General features: G+C 40.5%; 1 protein-coding gene across 2 annotated transcripts in view; it reads left to right on the top strand.

Moving 5' to 3' along the window:
* znf385b (zinc finger protein 385B) overlaps positions 1-24,755 on the top strand; it is a 53,979-nt gene that overhangs the window by 13,280 nt on the left and 15,944 nt on the right. For both annotated transcript variants that reach the window (XM_041056581.1, XM_041056582.1), the window contains exons 3-5: positions 14,068-14,205; positions 14,313-14,456; positions 14,624-14,737. In XM_041056581.1, coding sequence (XP_040912515.1) covers positions 14,070-14,205; positions 14,313-14,456; positions 14,624-14,737 — 394 coding nt within the window. In that variant the 5' untranslated portion in view covers positions 14,068-14,069. The remainder of the gene's footprint in view (positions 1-14,067; positions 14,206-14,312; positions 14,457-14,623; positions 14,738-24,755) is intronic.

Here is a 24,755-nt window from a genome sequence, read left to right as displayed (position 1 = left end):
AATGCAGAAAAATGAACAGTGTGAGAATACTGAACACAGTATATCTTAAATACTATTATTTTGAATGTCATTAGATAATTATTACTTATCATTAACTGTTAAGCAGAGTTTTATTCTTGTACTTGGTTGAAATGGAGCTTATTTTAAACAATTTTATTTAACGCTGCAACTCCTGATAATTTTCATTAATCATTCATATGATAGTTATTTTCTTGATCCCTTAATCCCTTTATTGTTTTGTGTAACACCTTCTCATGTGTCTTCTTTTGTCTGATCAACAGTCAAAATAATTAAGTTTACTGAGATTTAAGATAAAAAGAGTGAAACATTTTTAATTTTTGTATAAGAAAGATTAATCAGTTATCAAAATAGTCACTGATTACTGACTAATCAACTTCAAACCCACCTACCAAGACGTCTGTAACACATCAAGTGATTACTTGTTTATGCTTAAATCTGATATACTGAATAATAGATTTTTTTTTACAGTGCATCATGTTTTAAAGATTCTTCATATGTTTTGTATGCAGAATCTTATTTTGTAAAGTAACCTTAAATCTTTAATTAAATCAAATTAACATAATGGAGTAAAAAGAATAACATTTCCTTCAGCAGTTTACTGGAGTATAGACACCTCAAATTTGTACCTAAGTACTGTACTTGAGTAAATATACTTAGTTACATTCTATAACTGAAAAATACTCCAATATACAGTATTAAAAGTCCAGTAAAACAAGTGTCAGGAAAAAGTGCAATATTTGCTTCTGAAATGTGGTGAAGGTATAAAGTAAAATGAAAATGATCAAGGAAAGTCAAGTAAGGGTCCAGCATTAAACATTTGTAAGTTAAAATACATAAATATTATCAATAAAAGGTTACTTAAACTTATAAAGTAAATATAGTCAGTGTGCAGAAAACTGGCCTATACTGGTTTATTTGATAGTTTGAGTTACCAGTTGCTCAGATCATTAATATTTTACATATTAAACACACAATGAGCTACTCTGATTTCAGTAAAGGATTGTAATTGTGTTTCCACCACCGTTTGTTTCCAGTTTACCTCTCTGTGCTTCAGTTCAGCTTCAATTAATCATTAAGCTGATTCATATAAAGTTAAACAGCAACTTTTTTGATAATTTGAGTGAATCACTTTTTCAGTAATAATAATAACAATAATAAATAATCATTAGCTGTAACCCTAACTACATGTGTTTCTTTCTCTCTTTCAGTACTTTCCCAGGTGGCTTTTATTCTTCTATGTGCTTTTATACTCAGTTTTATTTATTTGCTTCGGTTTCTTAATGAAATTAACTACAGTTTGTAAGGGATAGAGGGTCTTTCTTCTGTTTTCACATGGAGCAGAGCTGGTTTAGTTCATCAGCTGACATCCAAATATGAGAAAACTATCACGAAATGTAAAAACTGTAACTGATTTTATTTTTTCAATCAGCGCTGAAGTGGAGACACACAGACCCACAGACAGACAGTATAATCTTTTGTATTTGTGTATTGAACATAGTTCATTATTGTCAGATAATCCGTTACAAAGCCTACACACACACGCACGCACGCACATGCAGACACACACAGCCTGTGAGTTTGTCACCTATGTGAAAATTAACAACATCTCCATGACAGAGACAGAGAGAGAGAGAGAGAGAGAGAGAGAGAGGGAGAGACAAGACAAATCTGGACAGTTCAGACTCCTATCTCCTCCTGTCCTTCTCTTTCCTTCCCTCCCTCTATATTTCCTACTTTTCCATTGTGACCTGGAAACATAGAGCTGCCGTCACTCCAGTTGTGTCATAGTGTGTGAAATTAGCAAGACCTCCTTCCTTCCTTCCTTCCTTCCCTGCTTTCTTCCTTCTTTCTTTCCTTGCAGAAGAGGTTTCCTCCTGTTGAGATGCTGCCTGCTGGTCTTTGTTTGGGTGTTTGGACCTCCACTCTATGTGTCTCAGACCTCCATGAGTCTAATTAACACTAATCAACTTAATTAAAGCAGAAGAGGGAAGCTGATGGGGCACATTCACACTGAGCTGAACATCCAATCAGAGGAAGGAACCAGAGCACAAGGCAGTCTGTCAAACCATACCAACTAGTCAGCAGTCAATACTAACCCGCTACTGGACCATACCAGTCAACCGTTAGGCCATGTTAACTGGTTGTTAGTCAGTGTCAACAGGCTATACGTCTGTACTAAGTAACTCTTAGACCACAAAAACCTTTGGTTAGACTACATCACTGTGAGGTGCACCTCCTCAGCAGGGCGTGGGACAGTTGAAGGGGAAGCGCGGAGTGAGAGATGTGAGGCAGAGATAGTACGTGAGGTGGAAGAGACAGGTGCATGCAGGTGTTCACACTGCGACTGCTGCAACTGCTGACGGTGTTGGTGCTCTCGTCGAATCAGCTGACCGAACTACAACAGCTACACAGCTCATAAAGGCTGTTAATGTGCTGCAACCCAGCTTTGATTGAGACGGGTCAGTGTCAGATATTAAAAGCACCTGGACTATTAGAAGTTACAAACCTGCTGTTAGACTGTACTAACTAGTTGTTAGACCATCCTAACCTGCTGCTAAGCCATACTAAATTGCTGGTAGACTGTATTAACTGGTTGCTGGACCACATTTTCAACCTGCTATCATACCGTACTAACCTGCTATTAAACTGTATTAACCCGCTGAAGAGCTACCAACTGCCTGGTAGACTGTACCAGCTAGTTATTAGGTTGTACTTACCTGCTTTTAGACTGTAGTAGTTGTTAGACTTGTTGTTAGACTGGACTAACTAGGCTGTACTAACCTACTAAAGTGGACATTAGGATGCACTAAGGATCTAAAACTGTGTGTGTGTGTGTGTAGCCCGCACTGTTTGAATACATTGTCCAGTTGTACGGCAAAGGTACATTTATCCTCCTGTAACAATCTCTATCTTATTCTCCTCCACACAAATCAATTTTACCTATTTATAGAGCATGACAACACTACTAAACACTGTTATGTATGTTATGTGTGTGTGTGTGTGTGTGTGTGTGTGTGTGTGTGTGTGTGTGTGTGTGTGCGTGCGTGCGTGTGTGTGTGCGTGTGTGTGCGTGTGCCAGGACTCCAGCAGTGGGCAGATTGAGAAGCAGCATGTTGTTACGTCAGGACAGATTAGTTTGGAAACCTACGGAGAACACACACACATACACACACGGATGCAAGCACAAACTGTTGTTTCTGTACTAAATCTGTCCTCACTCTGCGTACTTAGTGTGTGTGTGTGTGTGGACTGACAGCAGGCAGGTGTAATGAGCTCATCGTAACAACTTTATTGCTGTTCTGTTAAAACAAGAGGGACGAGAATCAATATTTAATAAAGATCAACATTAAATTTAGCATTTAATTCCTCTGTCGGGAAATAACAGTTTCTTTTTTTCTTCAGTGTGATTGCGTTTTTTCCTGGTCACTCTCAGTTGTGTGCCAGTTGTGTGAGGATTTTATTAAGGAATTGTTTGAAATTTTGGAAAACGCGTTTATTCTCTTTCTAGATGAGAAGACTGATGCCACTTTTGTCTGTATGTTTAATATAAAGCCGGAGCAAACAGCTGGTTTAGCTTAGCTTAGCATAAAGACTGGAAACAGAGGGAAACACCTAGCATAGTCCTGTTCGAAGGTAACTAAACCCACCTACCAAGACGTCTGTAACTCATTAATTAACACATTATGTTTGATTTGTTTAATCTGTGCAATAACATTAATCTACAAGCAACATGTGGCAGTTTTACTAGTGTTCATGTACCTGACTGTTTCTTGGTCAGGAGCCCTGTTTCTGGTCTTTATGCTAAGCTAAACAAACTCACTCATATTTAATAGACAGGCATGAGAGTGGTAAACTATTTTCCAAAATGTGAAACTGTTCCTTTAAGAAAATTAAACAAAAACTTGACTTAGTTTTGTGCTCGCACAGTAATTTCGTTGACTCTCCACACACACACATACACACAGCATGAGTTAACGACGACGTGGAACTGTGTTTTCCCCCAGAGATGTTTTTCTATCACTGTTGCAGTTATACTCAGAGTATTGCAGTATGTGGAGTACAGTGTGTAGCTAGGTGCTGCCTACAGTACAGAGCACTAACGCATAGCCACCTCATTACTCCCATTCTGTCTGCTGTGATTTATGGAACTACACTGTGTGTGTGTGTGTGTGTGTCTGCACCTGCTCCCCGTGTTCTCAGGAAGTTTTAATTAATTTCCCGTCATGTGACACAGAGGAAGTGATGACAGTAATTAAATGTGATTGGATGATTATTATCAAAAACACAATTAGTGGCCTGATGGCGATCTGAGAGAGAGAGAGAGAGAGAGAGAGAGAGAGAGAGAGAGGTTAGGAAAGTGTGTATGAAAAGGACAGAGTGTACAAAGGAAAAGTCGACTATGTGTGTGTGAAAGACAAAGTGTGTGTAAATAGGACGGCAGTGATGAAGTGTTTCCTCGCGACTCATGTCTCTGAGGTATTACACACACACACACACACACTGAGGTTGTGAAGGTCACACTGACACACACACGCACACACTTACACACTGTGTCATCAGTTGGGAGGCCGCAGGAAGTCGTCAGGACTTTAACCTGTGAGACAGCAGACAGTCAGGCCACGACGTTTCCTAGAAATTACGTTTCTGTACAACTAAACTGCAGCAGCAAATATTCATAATGAATGAAGCTACATTTATTAACAGAAGCGCAGACACCAGGAGGTGGTCGGGGTGGATTTGTACTGATGATGCCATCCCAACATCATCATTTTCCACAAGTTTTCCATGTCAAACAGTTTTTTTTTCCAAAAAGCTCAAAGGCTCCTTTTTTGGGGTGTGTAAAGTGCTGACATAGTGTAAACAGAGGGCGCAAAAACATGAAGAAAAGGATTTGCTGTCACTTGTAGCTGGCTTAGTGTAGACATGACTCAGATTTTTAGTCAGTGAGAGAGAGAGAGAGCTTCTGTGTGTCAGCAGGAAAATTAAAAGTAAATCCTGCTAAACACAAAGTCGAATAGAAAACAAAGTTTCATGGAAGCTAAGACACAACTTTGCTCTCTACATCCTGCGGTCCTCTGCGGTGTCACTCAGTCAGCTTCAGGTTGTAATTTAAAAGACCATTAGAGAGAAGAAATGAATGAGTGTCCACTCATTTGACCACCTGCCTGCTAAGGTGTGTGTTTCTGTGCATTTGTCTCGTGTTTCTTCTTCCATTAGTTGAGTGGAGCAGCTGTTGAATGTTTGATGAGTCAGCACGTTGAGAAGGAAGTGATGTCATAGACATCTTCTCGTCTTTCGGGCTGCATTAATTTTTTTTGTTCTGGCTTGCAGCTGCATGTCCTTGTCCTTGACTGTTAAATACTGCTGCCACTCACCATATTGTTCTTAGTCGTGGAAGCGTTAAAACTTCTGTGACGTGTTTGTTCACGAGCTGATGATGCACTAAGTATTAAAAAGCATATATACTGTTTAGCATGCTCACCATCTAAACTTCAGCACGTTATTAACGTGCATTTTGCAGCTATTTGGTCATAAACCAAACTATTGAACAAATTTTAATTTTCATGTCTCTAGATGAGTAGTAAGGCAGAGGATCATGTTACACCAGTGTGATTAAATCTCATCCTGAAGGGAACACAAATGCCGGTACCAGATTTCCTGGCAATCAATCCAACAGTTGCGATACCTCAGTCTGGACCAAAGTGGACATAGACTCAGATATTCAGCTGAGTTGAGGATCTAGACTGCTGTTGGACCCAGATTTTGAGTACCTGAGATCACAGTGCAGCTGTTGAGTTCAGCTAAATAATCCATCCATATGTGGATCTTCTTCACCTACTTGACCTGATTAGGACCTTGGGGTACTGGAACATTTCCCAGAATGCACTGAGCCAGAGATAGGGGTATTAGGGCCATACCAGTCTATGTGAGTATACCAGTCTATGTGTTACTAGAGTAGAGTATTCGAAGTGTCTGTCTCCTGCAGACTGATGTTCACCTCAGTGACACACACACACACATACACAGACACTCAGTAATGAGGGGGGTCAGAGGTCAGAGGAGTTGAGTGTTGTGCTGAGACACTTCGGTGGGGAGGGGGCAAAGTCAGACGACTGTCAGTAGATGTTCAGAAGAATCTGTAATCTCTATTATTAGACTACAGATTATACTAACTGAGCTACAACACACACACACACACACACACACACACACACACACTTATCTGTGGATTATAATCCCAATCCCCACAATCCCCTTCTGGATCAACCAATCATGTCCCACCAAATCCTGCACAGCCTGCTGGGTAACCTACATGCAGTAGGTTGTATACATGTTTGTGTGTGTGTGTGTTAATCCCTGACGGTCTGTAATAGAAGAACATCTGGTTTATCTCTGTGATTCTGAAGCTTCCTTTTCAGGCAGGAAACAGAATCAGTTACAAATATTATCTTACATTTTTTTTTCTGAACAGTTACTAGATTAACGTCTTTACCAGCACTCGTGGTGATTTTTTTCTTCAGGTCACAGTGTCGAGCCGTAACATATCACTGAATTCTTATACATTTGAAACTGTTTGCTGCCATATTAGATGGATATCAACCCTCTATCTAGGTGGTAAATATGAAACTATATCCAGGAGATATTTGGCTTAGTTTAGCACTAAGACTGGAGATGAGGGCAAATAGTTACCCTGGCTCTGTCCAAAGTAAAATCTGCCAATCAGTACATTTTAATGCTGGATTATTTCTTGCTTGGGCGTAGTGACTTCCTGAAGTCTCCGCTAATTGCATGGCAACTTCACGTAATGACAACACTCCAAGAAATAGCCTTAAATCACAAAAACCACAAGTGTTGGTGTTTAAACATTGGTTTTTGTGAAGATTAAAACGAAAAATACTTATAATGTGTGAGTTATTGAGCCTTTGAGGTGATGGTAGTTGGACTTTAAAGATGTTTCCCCATGTTTCCAGTCTTTATGGTAAGCCACACTGTCTCCTGGCTGTAGCTTATATTAGCATATTACTGTACAGACATCTTCTCATCCAACCACTGTTAAGAAAGCAAATTACTAAGTAATGTCTTTGTAGGGTTTCCGTTTGCATTGTGGCATATGTGCAAATATGTGCAATGTGCAACACTTAAAGGTTAAATTTTAGTGTTTGTTTGCTGCAGAGGCCGTATTTACTTATTTTCACTTCAAAAAATCAATAAAATATGTATTTTGCCGAGGGCTGCCCAAATTTTTGCATACAGCTGTACATCTTTTCTTCTTCCTCTTTGAGTTCAGTGTCAGTTGTCAGACAGTGAGGTGGTTCATTAGTGTCTGGGCCCCTCGGGTATGAACCTTTGTTAACGGGCTCAGTTTGAGCTGTAGAACAGTTCAGTCCTGGATTTCAGTGTGAAAGCTGAATTTCACCTTGAACAGAAAGTGTCAGGTCCTGATGGAGCAGAGCAGCTATTTAAAGACAGAACAGAAGTCGCTGTGTCCTGAAGTGAAGGTTGGACAGACATAATAACCTCACTGTACCTCCTGCTGTGTGTGTATGTCTAATCCCTGCTGCTGTATGTAAACCATACAACGTGAGTCAGTCATACACAAGAGAGGATTAAAATCCACACAAACATACTCTACATCACTTTCTGAGCGTGATCCAAATTAAATCCCTGATTTTGTTAAGCTGTTTCTGTTCACACGGAGAGCAACAGACTGGAATCAATCGTTAGTAATCAATCATTATTAATAACCACATTGACATATTAACTTTCAGTATTTAAAACTAACCTGCTGACAAAAAAAGATGCTGAATGACAGTTGCCTTGTTTTTTTATATGCATTTTTCTTACGTCATTTCGTGGCCATTTTATGCCCCTGTGGTAGTTTTATTTCTCTTTGTGGTCATTGTGCGACTCTTTTTGGTTGTTTTGTGTCCGTCATTCCCCGGGAGTACCTCAGGCATGCGAATCTTGCTCAGGAATGGTGGAGACTTTACTGAATGTAAATGCATTGAATGGCTTCTGCTGAAAAAAAAAAACCCAACCATAAATAGAATAAGTCTGATTTGATGAAAATCTTCAGGCTTATAAATCCTCAATCACATGGCAGTCCAGACACTGATGAACCAGAGCACTGACAACCTTAGAAGAAGAGTTTGTTTTTAAGAGTTTTTTTTGTTTTGTTTTGTTTTGTTTTACTTTTGCTTTTTTTTTTTAACTTCCATTTTGCTGGACAGAGAAGTTTTAGAAACTACTTGGACAGAAAACTGAGGATGAGGGCGGAGAACAGAGAGACTGCAGGTCACCTTTCATCTGACTCTGTGTGTATGTGTGTGTGTGTGTATGTGTGTGTCTGTGTCTGTGTCTGTGTGTGTCTGTGTGTGTGTGTGTGTGTGTGTGTGTCTGTGTGTGTGTGTGTGTGTGTGTGAGTGAGAGTTTCCCAGTGAACTGACCACAGTGACATCACCGGTTGTGTTGTTACTACCCAGCGCTTCCATGACAACCAGAAAACAGACAGAAAGCTGGACTGTCTACAGACCTGTGTTTCCACCTGTCTGGCTCAGTGGTCCTTTCCATTTAGCTAATGTTACATTGTCAAACTGCTGCTCAAGTAGCAGACAACGCTTGTGTTTTGATAATTGTCATGTGTATAGGTAATCAGTGGTGGTTATTAAGGATGTGAACACTGTAATTTCCTTGTTGTTATACATAAATAAACTGATCCTTTGAAACTTTGATGTAGAGTTTAAAGCATCAAATCGGATGCTGCATTTCATCTTCCTTGTCAAAACCTGAGGGGGACCACTCACTTTTTTCTTTTCACTTTCACATTTTTCACTTCTTTTTTCATTTTATATTGTAATTGTCACTTGGGGAAGTTCATCAGCCTTCGCGGACATAAAAGCTTTATACAGCTTTGTTCTCACATGCTTTGTTCTCAGTACTCCCTGAGACCTGTAAACGAGACCTGTTTTCATGAGAAAAATGAGTGGAGTTCCACTTTAGGAAACACTGGACACCTCGGTCTGAGATAGCTCCCCATTCATTCCTATGAAAGTTACCTACTAAAAAAGTTTTTCAGGCCTTCTTGGGTTTTTAGCATCCTCACGAAACTTCTTTTGTATTTGCAGTGCTGAGTTCTCTGTATTTGGAGCTTGCCTGTTGTCAAATTGATCAAGATGTTTTCAACATTTCGTCGTGTTTTGTTGCAGTGCCTTGAGCTCTTAGGGCCACCGTAGTTGCAGACCATCAACGCAGCACAAACACTTGTGCTTGGTGTGTGTGTCGTGATGTATCCCAGGGATCAGACAAACAATATATCAAAATATTTATAAACTGTACCAGAGATAAAATGATGCGGAATGTGCATCTTTTATTCTGCTGTAGACTGAGCTAGTTTTCTCTGAGACGTGCTTTAGGTCAGGTTTGAATCATCATTTATTTTGTAAGGACAGTGTAAGTTGGTAGCTGTGTCAAGAGTGAGCCTGGAAAATTAACCTTCCGTTGAAGTTTTGTGCCCTGAATTCCCCTGTCAGGTGGGTCTTCCTCCCAACAAGCTCCGATAAATCCGTTGTTTCGTTTGTGGTTTCAAGTCGGAGCTGCTCCAGTTTAGGTTTTGAGGTTAGAAATGAAATGGTTTGCTGAGATTTGAACTTGAAGCCCGTTCCAGGTCATACGCAGCCTGGGAAGGAGCTCAGCCTGAGAAAATGTCTTCGACAAGAAACAAAGCATGAGCAGGTACGGATGTATTCGCAGGGAAATCTAAGTTTGCTAAATAAAGATTTGATTTTATTTAACTTATCATTGTTCCGGGAATGATTATGGGTAAAAGGGGGAAATAGAAATCTTTTTTTTTTCGGTCTGTTTTCTGCAATAATATATCATAAACTGCGCATTGTGAGCTGGTGGTTTGAGTTTTCAGCATCTCTTCTGATTGTAGAACCTTAGATTCCTGCAGGGACAGACATACAAACATCACACTGTGTCTCGTATTTTGTTTCAGCATCTCTGCTGCTGCTGGCCACTGCTCTGTTTACTGTGTGTGTGTGTGTGTCTTTGACCACTGTGATTACCAGCTATTGGCCTCAGGGTGAGAGACAGCCACTCTCAGACCTCTCTCTCTGTCTTTTCACATCTCCATTAGTTTCTTTTGTCCTGTCGTCCCCTGAGGTTACTCTGTGTGTGCGTGTGTGTAGTACAGTCTCTCAGGGAACAGGGACATACATTAGTGTCCCCCCTCCATGTCCCCTTCTCTTTATCTTTTACACCAGCAGGATTCAGAGCTTTCGACCAATCAGCTGAGATCCTCACTTGTCCACTCGCCGACATAAAAACAGTTTTCCAGCAAGAAAAGATAAGATGAGACAACACATCTGATGTTGAAAACCTTGTATCTCCGTGTTTAGTGATTTTCCACGTTGTCAGACAAGTTGACGGGTCAAAAAGATTCGAACAGTGGTTCGTAAAAGCTTTCATACCCCACTGAACAATCACACACACTGCGGTTGTCTGATAGTTCTTGAAAAGCTGACATACATTTTGGACATAAAGAGGTTTTCACCCAACAACAGTCAGACAGTGTTAATGGTAGTACATCATGGTGAGTGGAGCTGGCAGTGGTTAAAGTACTCAATGCAGAAAAAATGTCCCAGTGAAAGTTATACTATTATATACTATTATATTATATAACGTTATTGAAATAGTTGGCAATAGTTGTGACAAATCGATGGTGTTAGATGTACATACATTTACCTATTGGGTAGTTTAATCTACAACAAAAACTTGTTTTGTATTTAGGATCTTAATTAGTAAAGTAACTAGTAACTGAAGATGTCAGATAAATTGAAGTGCAGTAAAAGGTACAGTACTTCCCTCTGAAATGTAGTGGAGTAGAAATATAAAGAGACATGAAAAGAAAACTGTAATTGCCTCATATTTGGACTGAAGTACAGTACTTAGTCACAGTCATAGTCATTTGGGTCAGCTGGCAGTGTACATGATATCAGTAGCATTAGCGGAGCTTCCCCCGTCGGTCACATGATCCTCACCTTGCAGGTCTTAGTGATGAGTCAAGAATCTCACACTTCTGGATTTAGCTGTTGCCCTCTAGTGGCACAGAGCCGAGTCGCTGTAGGCACAGTGTGAGATTCTACCTCGGAGCGAGATGACGGACTGGATTTCACCATGTGTTGACATTAAAGAACTGAAACTCAGTGAAGTGCTTCTTTACACACTGAGTCTCTTTGAAGCCTTACAAATGGAAGCATTTACTCCATCAGGTTGCTGTGAAGCACTGACCTGCTTTTATCATACAAAAGAAAATATTTCTGCTTCTTCAGTCAGGAATCATATTGCTACTTTGTGTGTGTGTGTGGGATTATAACCCACAGCTGGCCTCTCTGATTACTGACTGCCTGGTCAGCCTGGATTAGATTCACACACAGACACACACACACATAAAGTACAAACACGTTGCAGCAGAAAAGGTAAATACACATATTTCATTTTGATGCTGAATGCTCAGTTTGCTGACTTGCTCTTTCTTTGTATGTCTTAATCTATGTATGCGTGTATGTGAGTGAGTATGTGTGTGTGTGTATTTACCTGAGTGTGTGTGTGTTGTGTAATTCCCAGCTCAATAGAGCAGATATATTTAATCCTTCCCTCGCTAAAGCTGATGTCAGCATCAGCCAGTGTGCGTGTGTGTGTGTGTGTGCATGTGCATGTCCGTGTGTGCATTTTGAAGCTAATTCATCACAGTGGCAGATTAACCAGCTGTCTGCTAAACATAAAGTCGACTATTAACAACCAGCTGGAAGAGAGAGAGTGAGGGAGACTGGTAATGTGAAAGCAGTGGAGTCACCGGGCTAACTAAACTTTACCATAGGTTTTTTTTTTTTTTTTTATGACCACTAGTAACAGATGTTTCACCTCCCTGACACATTTTCGCACATTTCTCCCTTAGTTTGGCATATGGACTTACCCTACATACTACAGTACCCACGAGCCTCAGCACCTGCTTCTATTAAAAGTCAAAGTGAAGGTTCCAGGAACAAGAAAACCTCATTTGATATCACGCCGGTTGTGTCTTAAATCAGCGCCTCGTTCCTTCATTCGCTTCTCTAACAGACACTTACTTTTTAGAGTGAGCAGAAAATTGCAATGTCAGACTCTTATCAATGATCATAGCTTTGCATCACCTCTGACAGGTGCACAGCATTTCATTATTGCGGTGCCCATCTGACACAGCCACAGGCAAACTTCAATGTGAACATATATCAAATTGTTTTTTTTCCTGCTACAGCTCACAAGGTTTAGAAACCTTACTTTATATTTTATTTTCATCATGGTTCCCCTGGTTTTGCATTAATTTGATGGAATGCCGTTCCAGTATCTATCTAGACAGAGACCTTGTTTTGACACGGCCAATCGAAGCTTGCTGTGATACTGTGCTGTATCACTGACATAGAGCCACAGACTCTGAATTACAACCCTCATTAGTTTTCATGCTAAAGTCTCCTTCTTATCAAACTTAGAAACATGAACTCACATGTTGATGCTGAACCAGCCAAACAAATATTCACCTGGGAAAAATGCTCTGCTAATATTTCTAAGTTTCATAAGAATAAGTTTCCTACTTCTGGAACAGAATCTGAGAGTTCTGGTTTAACTTTGGCTCTCTGCGACACCAGGCTTTCTGGCATATTCAGAACTTTTTATCCCTGCGATCAAGAACAAAACACTTCACAGAAGCTGCTGTACAGCGTGACCCCTGGGCTTGGAATAACAGTGGCTACCTAAATCAAGTCAGTTTAATTTCTCTATCCCAAAATTACAATTTTACCTCATAGGGTTTAAATTATCACAGATGGCTCAGCCGCTGTGCTGATGTTGATACTAGAAATGTGGAGATCTTTATTTCTTCTGCAGTGCAGGCCTTATGCCCTCCAGCAGCCGCTATACTATCATATGAAATAAAAATTACCATTAGGTAATGGTTTCTTCTGTGCCATTACTCAGTGATGTACCAGTAATACCTTAATGAGCTCATCCAGATCCATCCAAATCCCTGAAGTGAATTTTAATACAGTATATACAGTAATTTATGTAGGTCGTGGCAATAAAGCAAACTGAATATGAAAAAGATGAGTGTGTGTGTGTATTTGTCCTGTCAGAGGTCATGTGACTTGGCAGAGCTGACAGAACAACAGATGGACACAGTCATGGACTGACCTACACACACACACATACAGTACACTGGAAACACACGCATATGTCATCCTTCCTCTCTCCTCTTACTCATTACTTCATCACTCTCCCTGTGAGCGTTTGATGCTTCACACTCTGCATCCGGTGTCATTCAGGCCTCACACCCATCTGTCTGCCTGTCCCTCAGCGAGTGTCTCCTTTTTTTGGGTCGTTACTGTTGTGGATGTTGAGTGTGACTTTTGCATCGACGTTAGCGTACAGTGCTGCTGTTTTGGATCCCCGCTGTTTTACATCTGGAGCGATTCTCTGTATTACTTTGCTAATGTGTTGGTTAGCTCTTCTAGTGACAGTTTGAAATCCCATTCTGTATTTAACTCTAAAAGTTTGGTGATTGAGGGTCTACTCACAGTGCGGCAGTGATGAAATGTTTGTCAGACATGAACATAACTTCTTACATTACATTACAATGAAAGTACATTTTACTAAAAAGTATAGCTCTTAAATCGTTACGTAATGAGCGATAAAGCATAAAACTGACTTCACGTTCAGTTTCATTTAAATCACATAACGTTTGTCTTTCCTGTACTGTGCTGTTAACTCCCCCCCGGCTGGTTCTTAGTACTGTACATAATTTCATTCAATAAAGGAGTTACTGAAGATCTCAGCGCTAATGAGGTTTTAATGCAGTCATTTTAATTCATTACCTTCCATTATGTGTGAGCATCTGGCGTATTGTTTTTAACTGGTTCTCATATCATTCATATCACCTATAAATTAATATTAAGTGTCCAACATTGGTGATTGTCGTTTATGTCTGTTTCGCTTTTTCTCCTATCTCCTCAGGGATGAAGACTCCTCTCAGCCCCTCTCAGCTCCTGGAGAGTGGGCAGATCTTTGCCTTCGGAGGGATGTGCCAAGAGCTGATGGACACACCCACACCTACGAGCATCAGTCTGTCTGTCCAGCAGAGTCCGTCCCCAGGTTACTGACATGTTCTGGCAACAGTGTGCTGTATTATCTCCTGTCACCCCAGGACATCCTTGTGGTTTTCTTCTACAGTCTCATCCGTCCTTGTTGTTTTGTCTCAGGTCAGGGTGCAGCCTTCTCTCTGTGTGAGGTGTGTAACCTGCAGCTGACCTCCAATGCTCAAGCCCAGCTCCACTACAACGGCCGGTCTCACCTCCGAAGAGTGAGACAGCTCCAGGCTGGAGAAACAGGACAACATGTCGCAGGTACATTACAACCACTATTGTCATGTGACTGTAGTAGGTGCAGTAGTAGCAGCAGTTATACTCATAATGACAATAGCAGTAGCAGCCATGACGGCAGAAGTAGTACCAACAGTAGTAGTTTATTAATGTAAACTAATTTTATTGGTTTAAACGGGATGTCTTTGCAGGGGCTCAGTCCAGGTCTCTTCCACAGGCCACAGGGCTCAGCTCTCAGCCTGCAGGACGAACTCTAGCTCCAGGCCTCAGCTCAGGCCTCAGCGCTCCACCAAGCACAACTGCAGGTAGGACCAGTGCTACTACTCCCGGTGTACAGTGCTAACAGTGACTGATTCATCACATGTTTTGCCTTATGTTAAAATTTGCTCTTGAACATACCACAAATACTACACCTGACTTTCATACTCATTCTGTATCTGCACAAGAGGTGAAACTCCTACTCAATAATTTGAGCCCCTTATACAAACAACATCACAGAAAGACACGCAGTTGTCACGATATCCAGAGGGACATTAAGAGCTAAAGAGGACATTAATGTGTAAAGTCTGTCTGTCTGTCTGCTGAGTGAGAGTGACTTTGGCTCATCCATCATCAACAGCTGCCGCCCCCTGGGAGAGGTCAGAGTGTGTGCGTGTGTGTGTGTGTGTGTGTGTGTGTGTGTGTGTGTGTGTGTATATACTTACTCTGCATTAACTCAGATTATCCCTGCAGTTTTATACTCTCTATGGGTATTGTTAGCTAGAGACCAAACTGATATCATCCTCTCATTAAACTCCCAGTAAGACAGCAAACTAAGCCCGAATGCTGTTTCCCTCTGCTTCCAGTCTTCATGCTAAGCTAAGCTAACTGATAAACTTGTTGCAGGATTATATTTAATGCACAAACATGAAAATGGTATTGATGTTCCTTAGCAAGGCATACAGTGATATAGTTTTTTAGTGTGTAATGGGTCAGTTGCATATTATTCTATGTCTTATTATATTGGTTATAATATTGCATGTTCAAACAGTTCAGTTTGATGAGATGATTAGTAAGAGTATTTTTAGTGAGAGTATTTTCATAGTTTTTAACGGTTTAATTATTGCAGCTGGATAAAAAATAGTTCCAGCGCCCCCTGCTGCTGAAGTTAGAGTTAAAGCTTTTCACTTTGCTTGACCCTCTTTGCTTCTGTGATCAGATGTGACTGGAGCAGTTTTAGAGCGTCTTCAGTGATTCAGACCCAGTTTTTTAAAGTCAAACTGCTGGTCAACAGAGTGAGAATGTGCTGTGAGATGTAAAGCAGTTAAAGTAGAGCAGACAGCAGCAGGTCATTAAACTGGGACACAGCCCTGCTCTGAAACCACACTGACATTTCTCAAAGACATTGTTAAATTTGCCCACATTGATTCTTATCATAACATTACATTTGGTGCTAGTCCTTTAAACTATCTGTGTCCACAGATTCGGCTGTGCTAACATGTTTATGTGAATCACCTTTCAATCTGGTGTTCAAGTTTGTTGTCCTTATTTTCTTGATTTAAAAAAAAAGCAGAACTTCCATTGGAAATCTGCTATTTTAACCCTGAGTGGAACTGATGTTCAGGTTGGATTACAAAAAGACATCACTTGAACAGTATTATATAAAATAAAATACAGCAGTTCCAAAATCAATGAGAAATACAAAAATACAAAATACAAAAAAATAAAACACATTCTAAGCACACCTAATTACAGAATGAGGGATGGTGATGTCGGGAGAGACAGGAAACAGAAAGACAATCTCACACTGATATACACAAACACATAGACAGGTGTGTGCGTGTGCAGCAGTTGTAATTACATACCATGAGCCCATATCAGTGTACAGGCTACTATAACACTGATTAAAGATTAAATCTCTCTCTGCTGGACAGCTGGACACACACTACTCAGCCTGAATGGTCATGCCTTTCGCTCGCTCGCTCGTGCTCTCTCTCTCTCTCTCTCTCTCTCTCTCTGTCCATTACGTGATGCTTGCTCGACCATGAAAAGCTCTTTGGCCTGAACTCAGCTCCTGCAGGCCAGGCTGAGCGTGTGTGTGTGTCTGTGTGTGTGACAGTGACCTGGCTGGCTGAGCAGCCTATCAGCATTCAGGTCAGATGACATCACAGCCAATACAAACAGTTGTGTTGGAGGGGGACGAGCGAGCTCCTGAATCAGTGGTTAAAATAGCTGGAATCGGTTATTTAATGGATTAGGATTGTGTATTCTTCAAGTTGTATGGAGCACTTAGTTGATTGCTGGGCTGTAACGTCAAGTTATGCTGTCTTCTTTTCTTTCCCTGTCCTTTCTTCTCTGCTTGCCAGACTCTTTAAAAATCAAAATAACTCTAACAATAGCACTAAAAAAAATTATATCTCACCAGTGGTGGAGGAGCTCCGATCCTTTACTAAAGAAATGTATTAATAAAACAGCATAAAAAGTCCTAGTAATACCACTCAGTAAAAACACTGTGTTTCAAGCAAAAGTCCGGAGCTTATTTGAACTAATTTGGGTACAATTAATCTATACATAAGATTGCATTAATTTAGCACATGTATTATATGAAATCATAATCTAATATGCTTAATATGCCATACAGAGCTTGCTCTCACCACATACAAAGTTGTGTTTTCTCCTTAGTGGCAATTAGTGACCACTAGGGTGCAGCACACACACTCATACACACACTCAAACACACACTCAGACACAGGCATGCACACACACACACACACTCAGACACACACTCAAAAACACACTTAGTCACTAATGAAAGAAGTGAATTCCCATGATCCACATGCTCAGTACAAATTAAGAGATTAAGTCACATGAGACGAATAACATTTACAATATTAAAGCTCCTCTTCTCCTCTACTGCCCTCATCCCTTCACTTTTTTGTCTCCTCCTCTTTCCTTTCCTCTCCTCTCCTCTCCCTTCTTCTTCTTCTTCTTCTCCTCTCCTTTCCTCTCCCTTCTTCTCCTCTCCTCTTCCCTCCTCTCCTCTCCCTTCTTCTTCTCCACTCCTATCCTGTCCTCTCCTATCCTATCCTGTCCTCTCCTATCCTGTCCTCTCCTCTATGTTGCTGGACACTGAGAACAACAACACTAATGTGCCCTGACTGTCCAATGTGTTGTGATGTAGTGAAGTATTTTGGGGAGGGTAATTGAAGTGTTCTCAAGGTAAAAGGCAAAGATGAGATGAGTAATGAGAACCTCTGTGTTCATGATTGGATGCTTCTTTAGAGTGGAGATGTCAAAATCCACCCACCTTTTCCTTTCTTTGCTTTTCATGTTAGTGATAGATATATGTGTGTGTGTGTGTGTGTGTGTGTGTGTGTGTGTGTGTGTGTCTGTGTCTGTGTGTGTATCTCTAATTAGCTCTCCTGGGCTAATAAAGGTCAGCACATTGTCCTGCTGATACCCCATACATAATGAGCTGAGAAATAGACAGTTATTAATAGACACACATTGCAGCAGTTTGTGTGTGTGATGGAGAGATTGAGCAGGTGTTGATGTGTGGTTTTGTGTTGATGTATTCAGCAGTGTATGAATAGACTCTGCTGACAGATTCACACACTCATAGTGCTGTGCAGTGGTGACAATAGGTTCACAGGGGGAGAAAGGGAGGTAGGAAGGTGAGGGCTGGATGCAGGTATACATGACCAGATATGATCCTGTGATGTTGCGTCCACATGACCCACATCTGTGACTGCCAGCAGACCACGTGTAATGCTAGAGGAACTAGTACAGTAGTAGTAGGACTCTGGTGGAGGACTAGTAGAAAACTGCATATACATCTCTATGGGACTGGTAGACAGCAGCTTGGAATGGCGGGACTAGTAAAAAGATTGGCAGAATTATCCAAGGTCCACTGGTAATACTAGTAGAAGAAGCTGAAAACTGGTAGGACTAGTCAAAGCTAGGTAAAACTTGAGAATAGGAAAAAAACATAATCATGGTTGAGGACTAAGACAACTGCTTGGACTAGCAAGATTTGTCATCGTCCAAAAGACAACTTGTTAGACTAGAGAAACTAGTAAAGCCATTGGTAGGACTAGTCAAGGTCTGGTAGAAATGCGTAATAAGAGCAGAACTTGTAAAGGACTCAAGTTATACCAGTTACTAGTAACACCAGCATAACTAGTAGAAGACTGATAGAAACTGGCAGTACTCGCAGAACTAGAACTAGTCATGGTCTAGTGTAAAGTTGACTTTGTAAATTGCAGGAAAGATAATGAAAACACGAGAGACAACTAGCAGGACTAGTCAAGGTCTGGTTGAAAACCTGCAGGATGAGTGGAACTACTACAGGACTGGTAGGGATAGTCTAGGTTAGATTGATAGAGAACCTTGGACTATCAGACAACTGGCTGTGGGACTAGTAAATCTATGGGGGACTAGTTTTTTTTTTCTCTTTATTCCTTTAAGTTAGTTAGTCATTCCATTTTTGTTCCCTTTTTGTTGTTTCATTAAATTTTTTGTTGGTTTATTTATTTATTTATTTTCATTTTCAGTTTTGTCTGTTTTCATTCTGTATTTTATTTTTGAGAATGGAAGAACTGAAAAGCATGTACCCTCTTTTTCTTTCTTTTCCTCTCCTTCCTTCTCTCTCTTTTTTTGAGTCACGATGCCACGAACTGGCTGAGAGCGAGTGAGCAGCACAGAGACAGGGAAAGAGGGATTTCCATTGAGACAGAGGGGCTGTCATCAGCTCTCACCCTGAATATCATCACCTCAGTGATTCACATACACTGTACACTCTGTCTCTTTCTCGCTGTGTGTCGGTCGCCCTCCCCTTTCCACGCACACACGTGTCTCCCTGCGCTCACACAGACAGTCAGTCAGACAGCGATTCTCTGCCGTTTGGTTTGTATTTTCTCTTTGTTGCTTTTTGTTATCGGGGAGAGCAGATGATAGAGGGGAAAGGGAGGAGGAGGAGGAAGAGGTGAGACAGCTGTCTCTCTGCCGATGATGTGGAGTAGTTTCCTGAGTCAAGGTAGGAAATCCTTGTCTTGTCTGTTTTTGTTTAAGGTCCACAATTAGCTGATTTGGTTTTCAGTGTTAGTGTTAGGGATTTTTTTCTGTGTCTGGCTGCATGATTACATATTCACTGTGTCTTAGGCGTGTATAAGTGTGGGATATATGTGAGTGGGTTGTTTTGGGCGGGGGGTGTTACATGATCTGGGGGTCGCGACCTGGACTCGAACCTTGAACTAGGGTCGTAGTCTCTCTGCTCTCTGGTTTCATTGAAAACTGTCATTGTCCCATGGACAGAATTAGCTGTTCTTCAGTGGGTGATTATAGTTATATCATTATTTGCATATCACAACAAAATATCTAATTTTCTTCAGCTATTTCTGTTTGTATTTGTTGGTATTTCAGTACATTGAAGTCCAGTACATTTTATACATCTGTTTTTGGTTTGATTTCACATTTGTGAACACATATAACCCTGTATTAAAACAGCAGAAATTCTAAATAAAAGGCAGATTTTCTCTAGACTGTTGACAAAGACTGATGGGAGCTGATTTTAACACTTAATAATGATGTTACAGGACCAGAAATGTGTATTTAGATTGAAATATATGGCTAGTTTTGGTTTGATGATGTAAATATTTTAATTTCAAATGTTATAAATTATTTGGACAAACAACACTGAAGTGTTATTTAAACCTTAAGTCTTTTGATATTGATATAAAGTATAGTTAGTATAGTATACAAATGCACCTTAATTGGTACATTATTGTTTGCCTTATTATTTTCCTCCTGTACAGCCCCTAAATTGGGGATAAAATTGAAAGTATTGAGAGTCCCACACTGTTTACTCAGGATGGATGTGATCACCCTCAATTTAAAGCTGAAATTCAGGTTTCATTACAAATCCAATGTTCTGGGCTTTAGGGACAGTGCAGTAAAACAAGACAGAGTCTATAGCCATGCTAGCAGCTTTGTGAGGCTGTATGTAGGTACAGCAGTGCTTTGAGCTTAATCCCAGCATGCTAACATTCTCAATTCAATATTTACTGTGTTCACCATCTTTGTGTGTTAGCATGCTAATATTTAATAATTAGCACTAAACACAAAATGCAGCTGAGGCTGATGGGAATGTTATTATTCCTGCATGTTTTGGTCGAAAACCAATGAAAAAACTTGATCATCTTGATCTTTAGGGGAACATGAATGTGTGTCTGATTTAACAGAAACCATCAAATAGTTATTGAGGCATTTCACTCAAAACCAGAAGTGTCAGCCACTTGGTTTCACTAGAAGAAAAATCAGAGGATCACCAAAATCAGTTGGATTCACCCCCTGGACACCATGAATGTGTGTACCAACTCTCATGACACTTTAGTTGATAGTTGTTGAGATATTTCAGTCTGGACCAAAGTGGTGGACAAACCAACACGGATACCCATAGAGACATTTTGCTAGAAAAATGTCTAAAATCAGTTTCCATCAGCCATCATCTTCTCTTTCTCTAAATGCCAACTTTACTACCTCAGAAAACTGAGCAACATTTTAACTTACATTTCCACGCCAGATTGTTTTTCTGGCACAAATTAAAAATGCACCTAAAAGCAGGCGGACTGAAACTGTAGGCTCACTTCAGATCTCTGCTACAAACACGCTGACACACTGTGCAGCCTCTCCTGCTTTGTTTGCTCTCACTTATATGTGATGATCTTCTTATGTGTGCTCAGCCTGGAAATCTGACTGCCTCTGTTCACATGGAGGAGGACTATTTCCAGGAATATCTGCAGCTAAAAGCACATTAAGGATCCGTTTGCACAGAGAACTTCCAAAAGACTTCTGGAAGAAACAATATTTTGGAAAAGAAGAAAATAATGTGATTGGTCCGATGAATCTGTGACCATGTCCGTCTGACATTCCCCTCATTATAGATAGCGTGACTGCTGTGATTACCCACACACTGTTGCTTATCACCACAGTGCAGTGTGTGTTTGAGTGTGTGTGTGTGTGTGTGTGTGTAAAAACAGACGCACAGTGGATTCCCTTGTCTAGTGTGTGTCAGAGATATTAGGTCTGTGTAGAGATATAAGTCTGCATCAGTGGTGCTGCAAAAAATAAAATTCCAAAATCAGATAGGAAACTCTCTTCTTTTTATTTTCCTTCCCTCTGAATAATTTCAAAGTAAAACTCCCGTGTCTTGCAGTGTTAACATTTAGGGCTGCATCTAAGGATTACTTTCAGTATTGGTTAATCCAATAACAATTCTTTTGCATCATTCTTTTGATTAATCAAATAATTGTTTTGTCTATATAATATCCTAAAATAGCGAAAATTGCCTGTTGGAATGTCTCACATCCCATAGTGATTTATTTGTATAGTTTTATTTGGTCAAATATCCAGAACACAAAGATATTCAGTTTACTAGCATGTTTAATCAAAATAAAGCATCAAATCCTCACATTTGAGAATCTAGAACCAGGGAATTTGTTTTGTATATTTCCTTGAAAAACAACTAAAACAATAAGTTATCAGAACAGTTGACAGTTAATGTTCTGTCAGTCAACTGACTCACACCCACACTAAACATCCTCCAAAGTTTTTCCAAATGTTTGTGAGAGAGTGAGAGAGATATGGAAAACTATAGGTCTGATTTCCATGAAGCTTCCAGATCACATTTCTGCTCCACAGAAGATGTACTTCTTAGATTTTAATGACTCCATAAGGTTTCCTCTAGCGCCACCCTCAGGACAAACTTAAGTACCTTTACAGTTAAGCCTGTAAAAACAGCCCAGTCATCAGTATGCTGTTTGTTCAGTCCAACACTTTTATATTCAACAGTAGTTTGATTCTGAAGAAATTTGCACTGCAGGTGATTATGCTGCTCTGTCCCTGTTAGTTTCTGCTGTTTTCAACTGAGACTCAGACTGGAGCTCTCCTGTCTGCTTTCATATTTCTGATTGGTCTGCTGTGTGTGTGTGTTTGTGTGTGTGTGTATGTGTTCATTTTGGATGAAGAAGGATCTGAGTGTGACCTACTTACACACACACATACACACGCTTGTTATGTTAATGTGTGTTTCTCTGCATAATAATAATGCGGTGTGATGTCTAATGCTGCTGTCAGCAAAACCACACTCAGTCTATGTCTCTCTACCGCTCTCCTTCTCTGTGGATAAGGAAGGTTTAAGATGCAGATGAAGGTAGTAAGACGGGCTCTCCTCCCAGTAGGATCACTGGTGTATTAATATCCTGCGTTCTTCCAGGCTTCATCTCCAGCTGCAGTGATTTCAGCAGCAGTGTTTTCTGCAGTGGGACACCAGTGAGGGATCAAAGGATGTCCAGGGGCAGTACAGGCACCACAAAGGCTGCACTTGTACCCACAACTCATCTCTTTAGTGACACGGGCACAAAGTCAGGGGCAGATTATGGAGCTAACAGATGATTTCTTTATTCGTTTTCAAACATTCTGGGGAGTACACTTGTTTCTGAGAGTGAAATGAGATGCAGAACAGTCTTCACATAAAGGCTGGAAGCAGGGGAAAATATTTATGCTGCCTCTGTAGCTACCAGCGCCTCTAATTAACATGCTGTATCTAGTTTGTTTAACCTGTACACAAACAGAAATATAAAAAGGACAGTTTGCTGTTTTAAGGGGAGGTACATGCTGAAATTAGGACCCCCCTTAAAAACAAGATGATGCATTTCAAGGGGTTTATTCTTTAACTAAGGTTTGAATAGTTCAATTTGAAATAAATTTACATGAATCAACATGTGCTGGTGCCAGCTGCAGTTCCTTGGCAAGATGTTCTAAACCAGTAAAGTGACAAGTGAAGAGGTACAAACACAGGACAGTAAGATGCTGAAGGAAATAACAGCTAATAAATTACACGGTGTGCCTGGTGATCCACACCTGGTGCTTACTAGCCATTGTTTCCTTGGCAGCTGTGCCTGCTCCTAATGATGGTTTAAAAGTAACATTAGAAACTGCTTTTGTGCTTTTGTCCTTTTTTTGGAGTAACTGTACTCTTATGTGTTGAATATCAGTGCATCTCCTTGTTTACCAAGTGGAAACAAATACAACAAAGTGCAATAGAAACACACAACAAATGAATCAAGAGGCATGTGACTTAAATGTCCTTTGAAGAGACATCAGACCAGCGATGAGGCGATAGTTACGTTCCTCATGTTAAATACATGGAACAACAATTTTTTTCTGCTCTTTAAGGTTTGACTGTCGACCTTTCAGTTGTGTCGTCTTGTTGACAAACTCCCAATATTCACATAACCGCTGTGGATAGAAACGCACATTAATTTGCAGTTTCTTTTGCAGATTTTCTCAAAATTCAGTTAAGATTTGCGGCATATTTGGATGGAAACTCTCTCATAGTTTCAGTGTCGGCTGAGTGAGTTACAGTGAAGTTAGTACCTGCCACCAGCAAACAACTGAAACATCTGATATCACACTTATTAACTGTGAACCAGCTGTTTTTGTGTCTGTCACACACATACACACACACACACTGTGTAACAGGAGATGACGTGAACAGACAACAACTGCTCTCTGATCTCATTGCGCGCACACACACACACACACACACACAAAGCAGTGACTGCAGCAGGGTAATTTAATCTTTAATCCTCCCATATAATCTGTAAGTAGTGTGTGTGGTCGTTTTTTTCCTCTCTCTTTCTCTCGTCCTCGGGGATAGAGTTTCTTCTCTCTGGAGGAAATGGCAGCAGGGGATTAAGAAGTAACACGCACACACACACACACACACACACACACACACACACACACACACACACACACAGAAAAACACACCTGACGCTGAGGGTTCGGGGGTTCAGATAGCGATGACACATGCCACTCTTGCTCCAGTCACCTGATACACTCTCTCTCTCTCACACACATACATGCACACACACACACACAGAGTGAGTGGTGGGTGTGTTTGGCTGTTGCTCTTTGGTTTGTAAAAAAGACGACAGTAGAGTAACAGACGGAGAGAAAACAGCAGAGTACAGTAGACGAAAGAGCAGATTACAGTAGAGTACAGTAGAATAGAACGAATGCAGACAGAGGCGGGCGAAAGAGTTAGAAAACAAAAGAAGTCTGGATCGACATAAACCAACAGGCGTCTTGTTCAGGTAGGAACCTTTCATTTTAACCAACATCTTCATAGCCATCCTCCTCTTCCTCATCCTCAACCTTCATCACTTCCTGCTGTCTGTGTGAGACATGTTTCTGCTGCTGTCGGTTTCATTTTAACTCCACTGGTTCGAATCACTTCACAGTCTGATTAACAGCACCAGATGTTTCTCTTTTCTGTGCAAC

Source organism: Toxotes jaculatrix, chromosome 15 (genome assembly GCF_017976425.1).
Source record: "Toxotes jaculatrix isolate fToxJac2 chromosome 15, fToxJac2.pri, whole genome shotgun sequence".
Classification (NCBI taxonomy): Eukaryota; Metazoa; Chordata; class Actinopteri; family Toxotidae; genus Toxotes; species Toxotes jaculatrix.
Note: the sequence above shows the minus strand (reverse complement) of the source record. Positions and strands in the feature narration are given on the sequence as shown.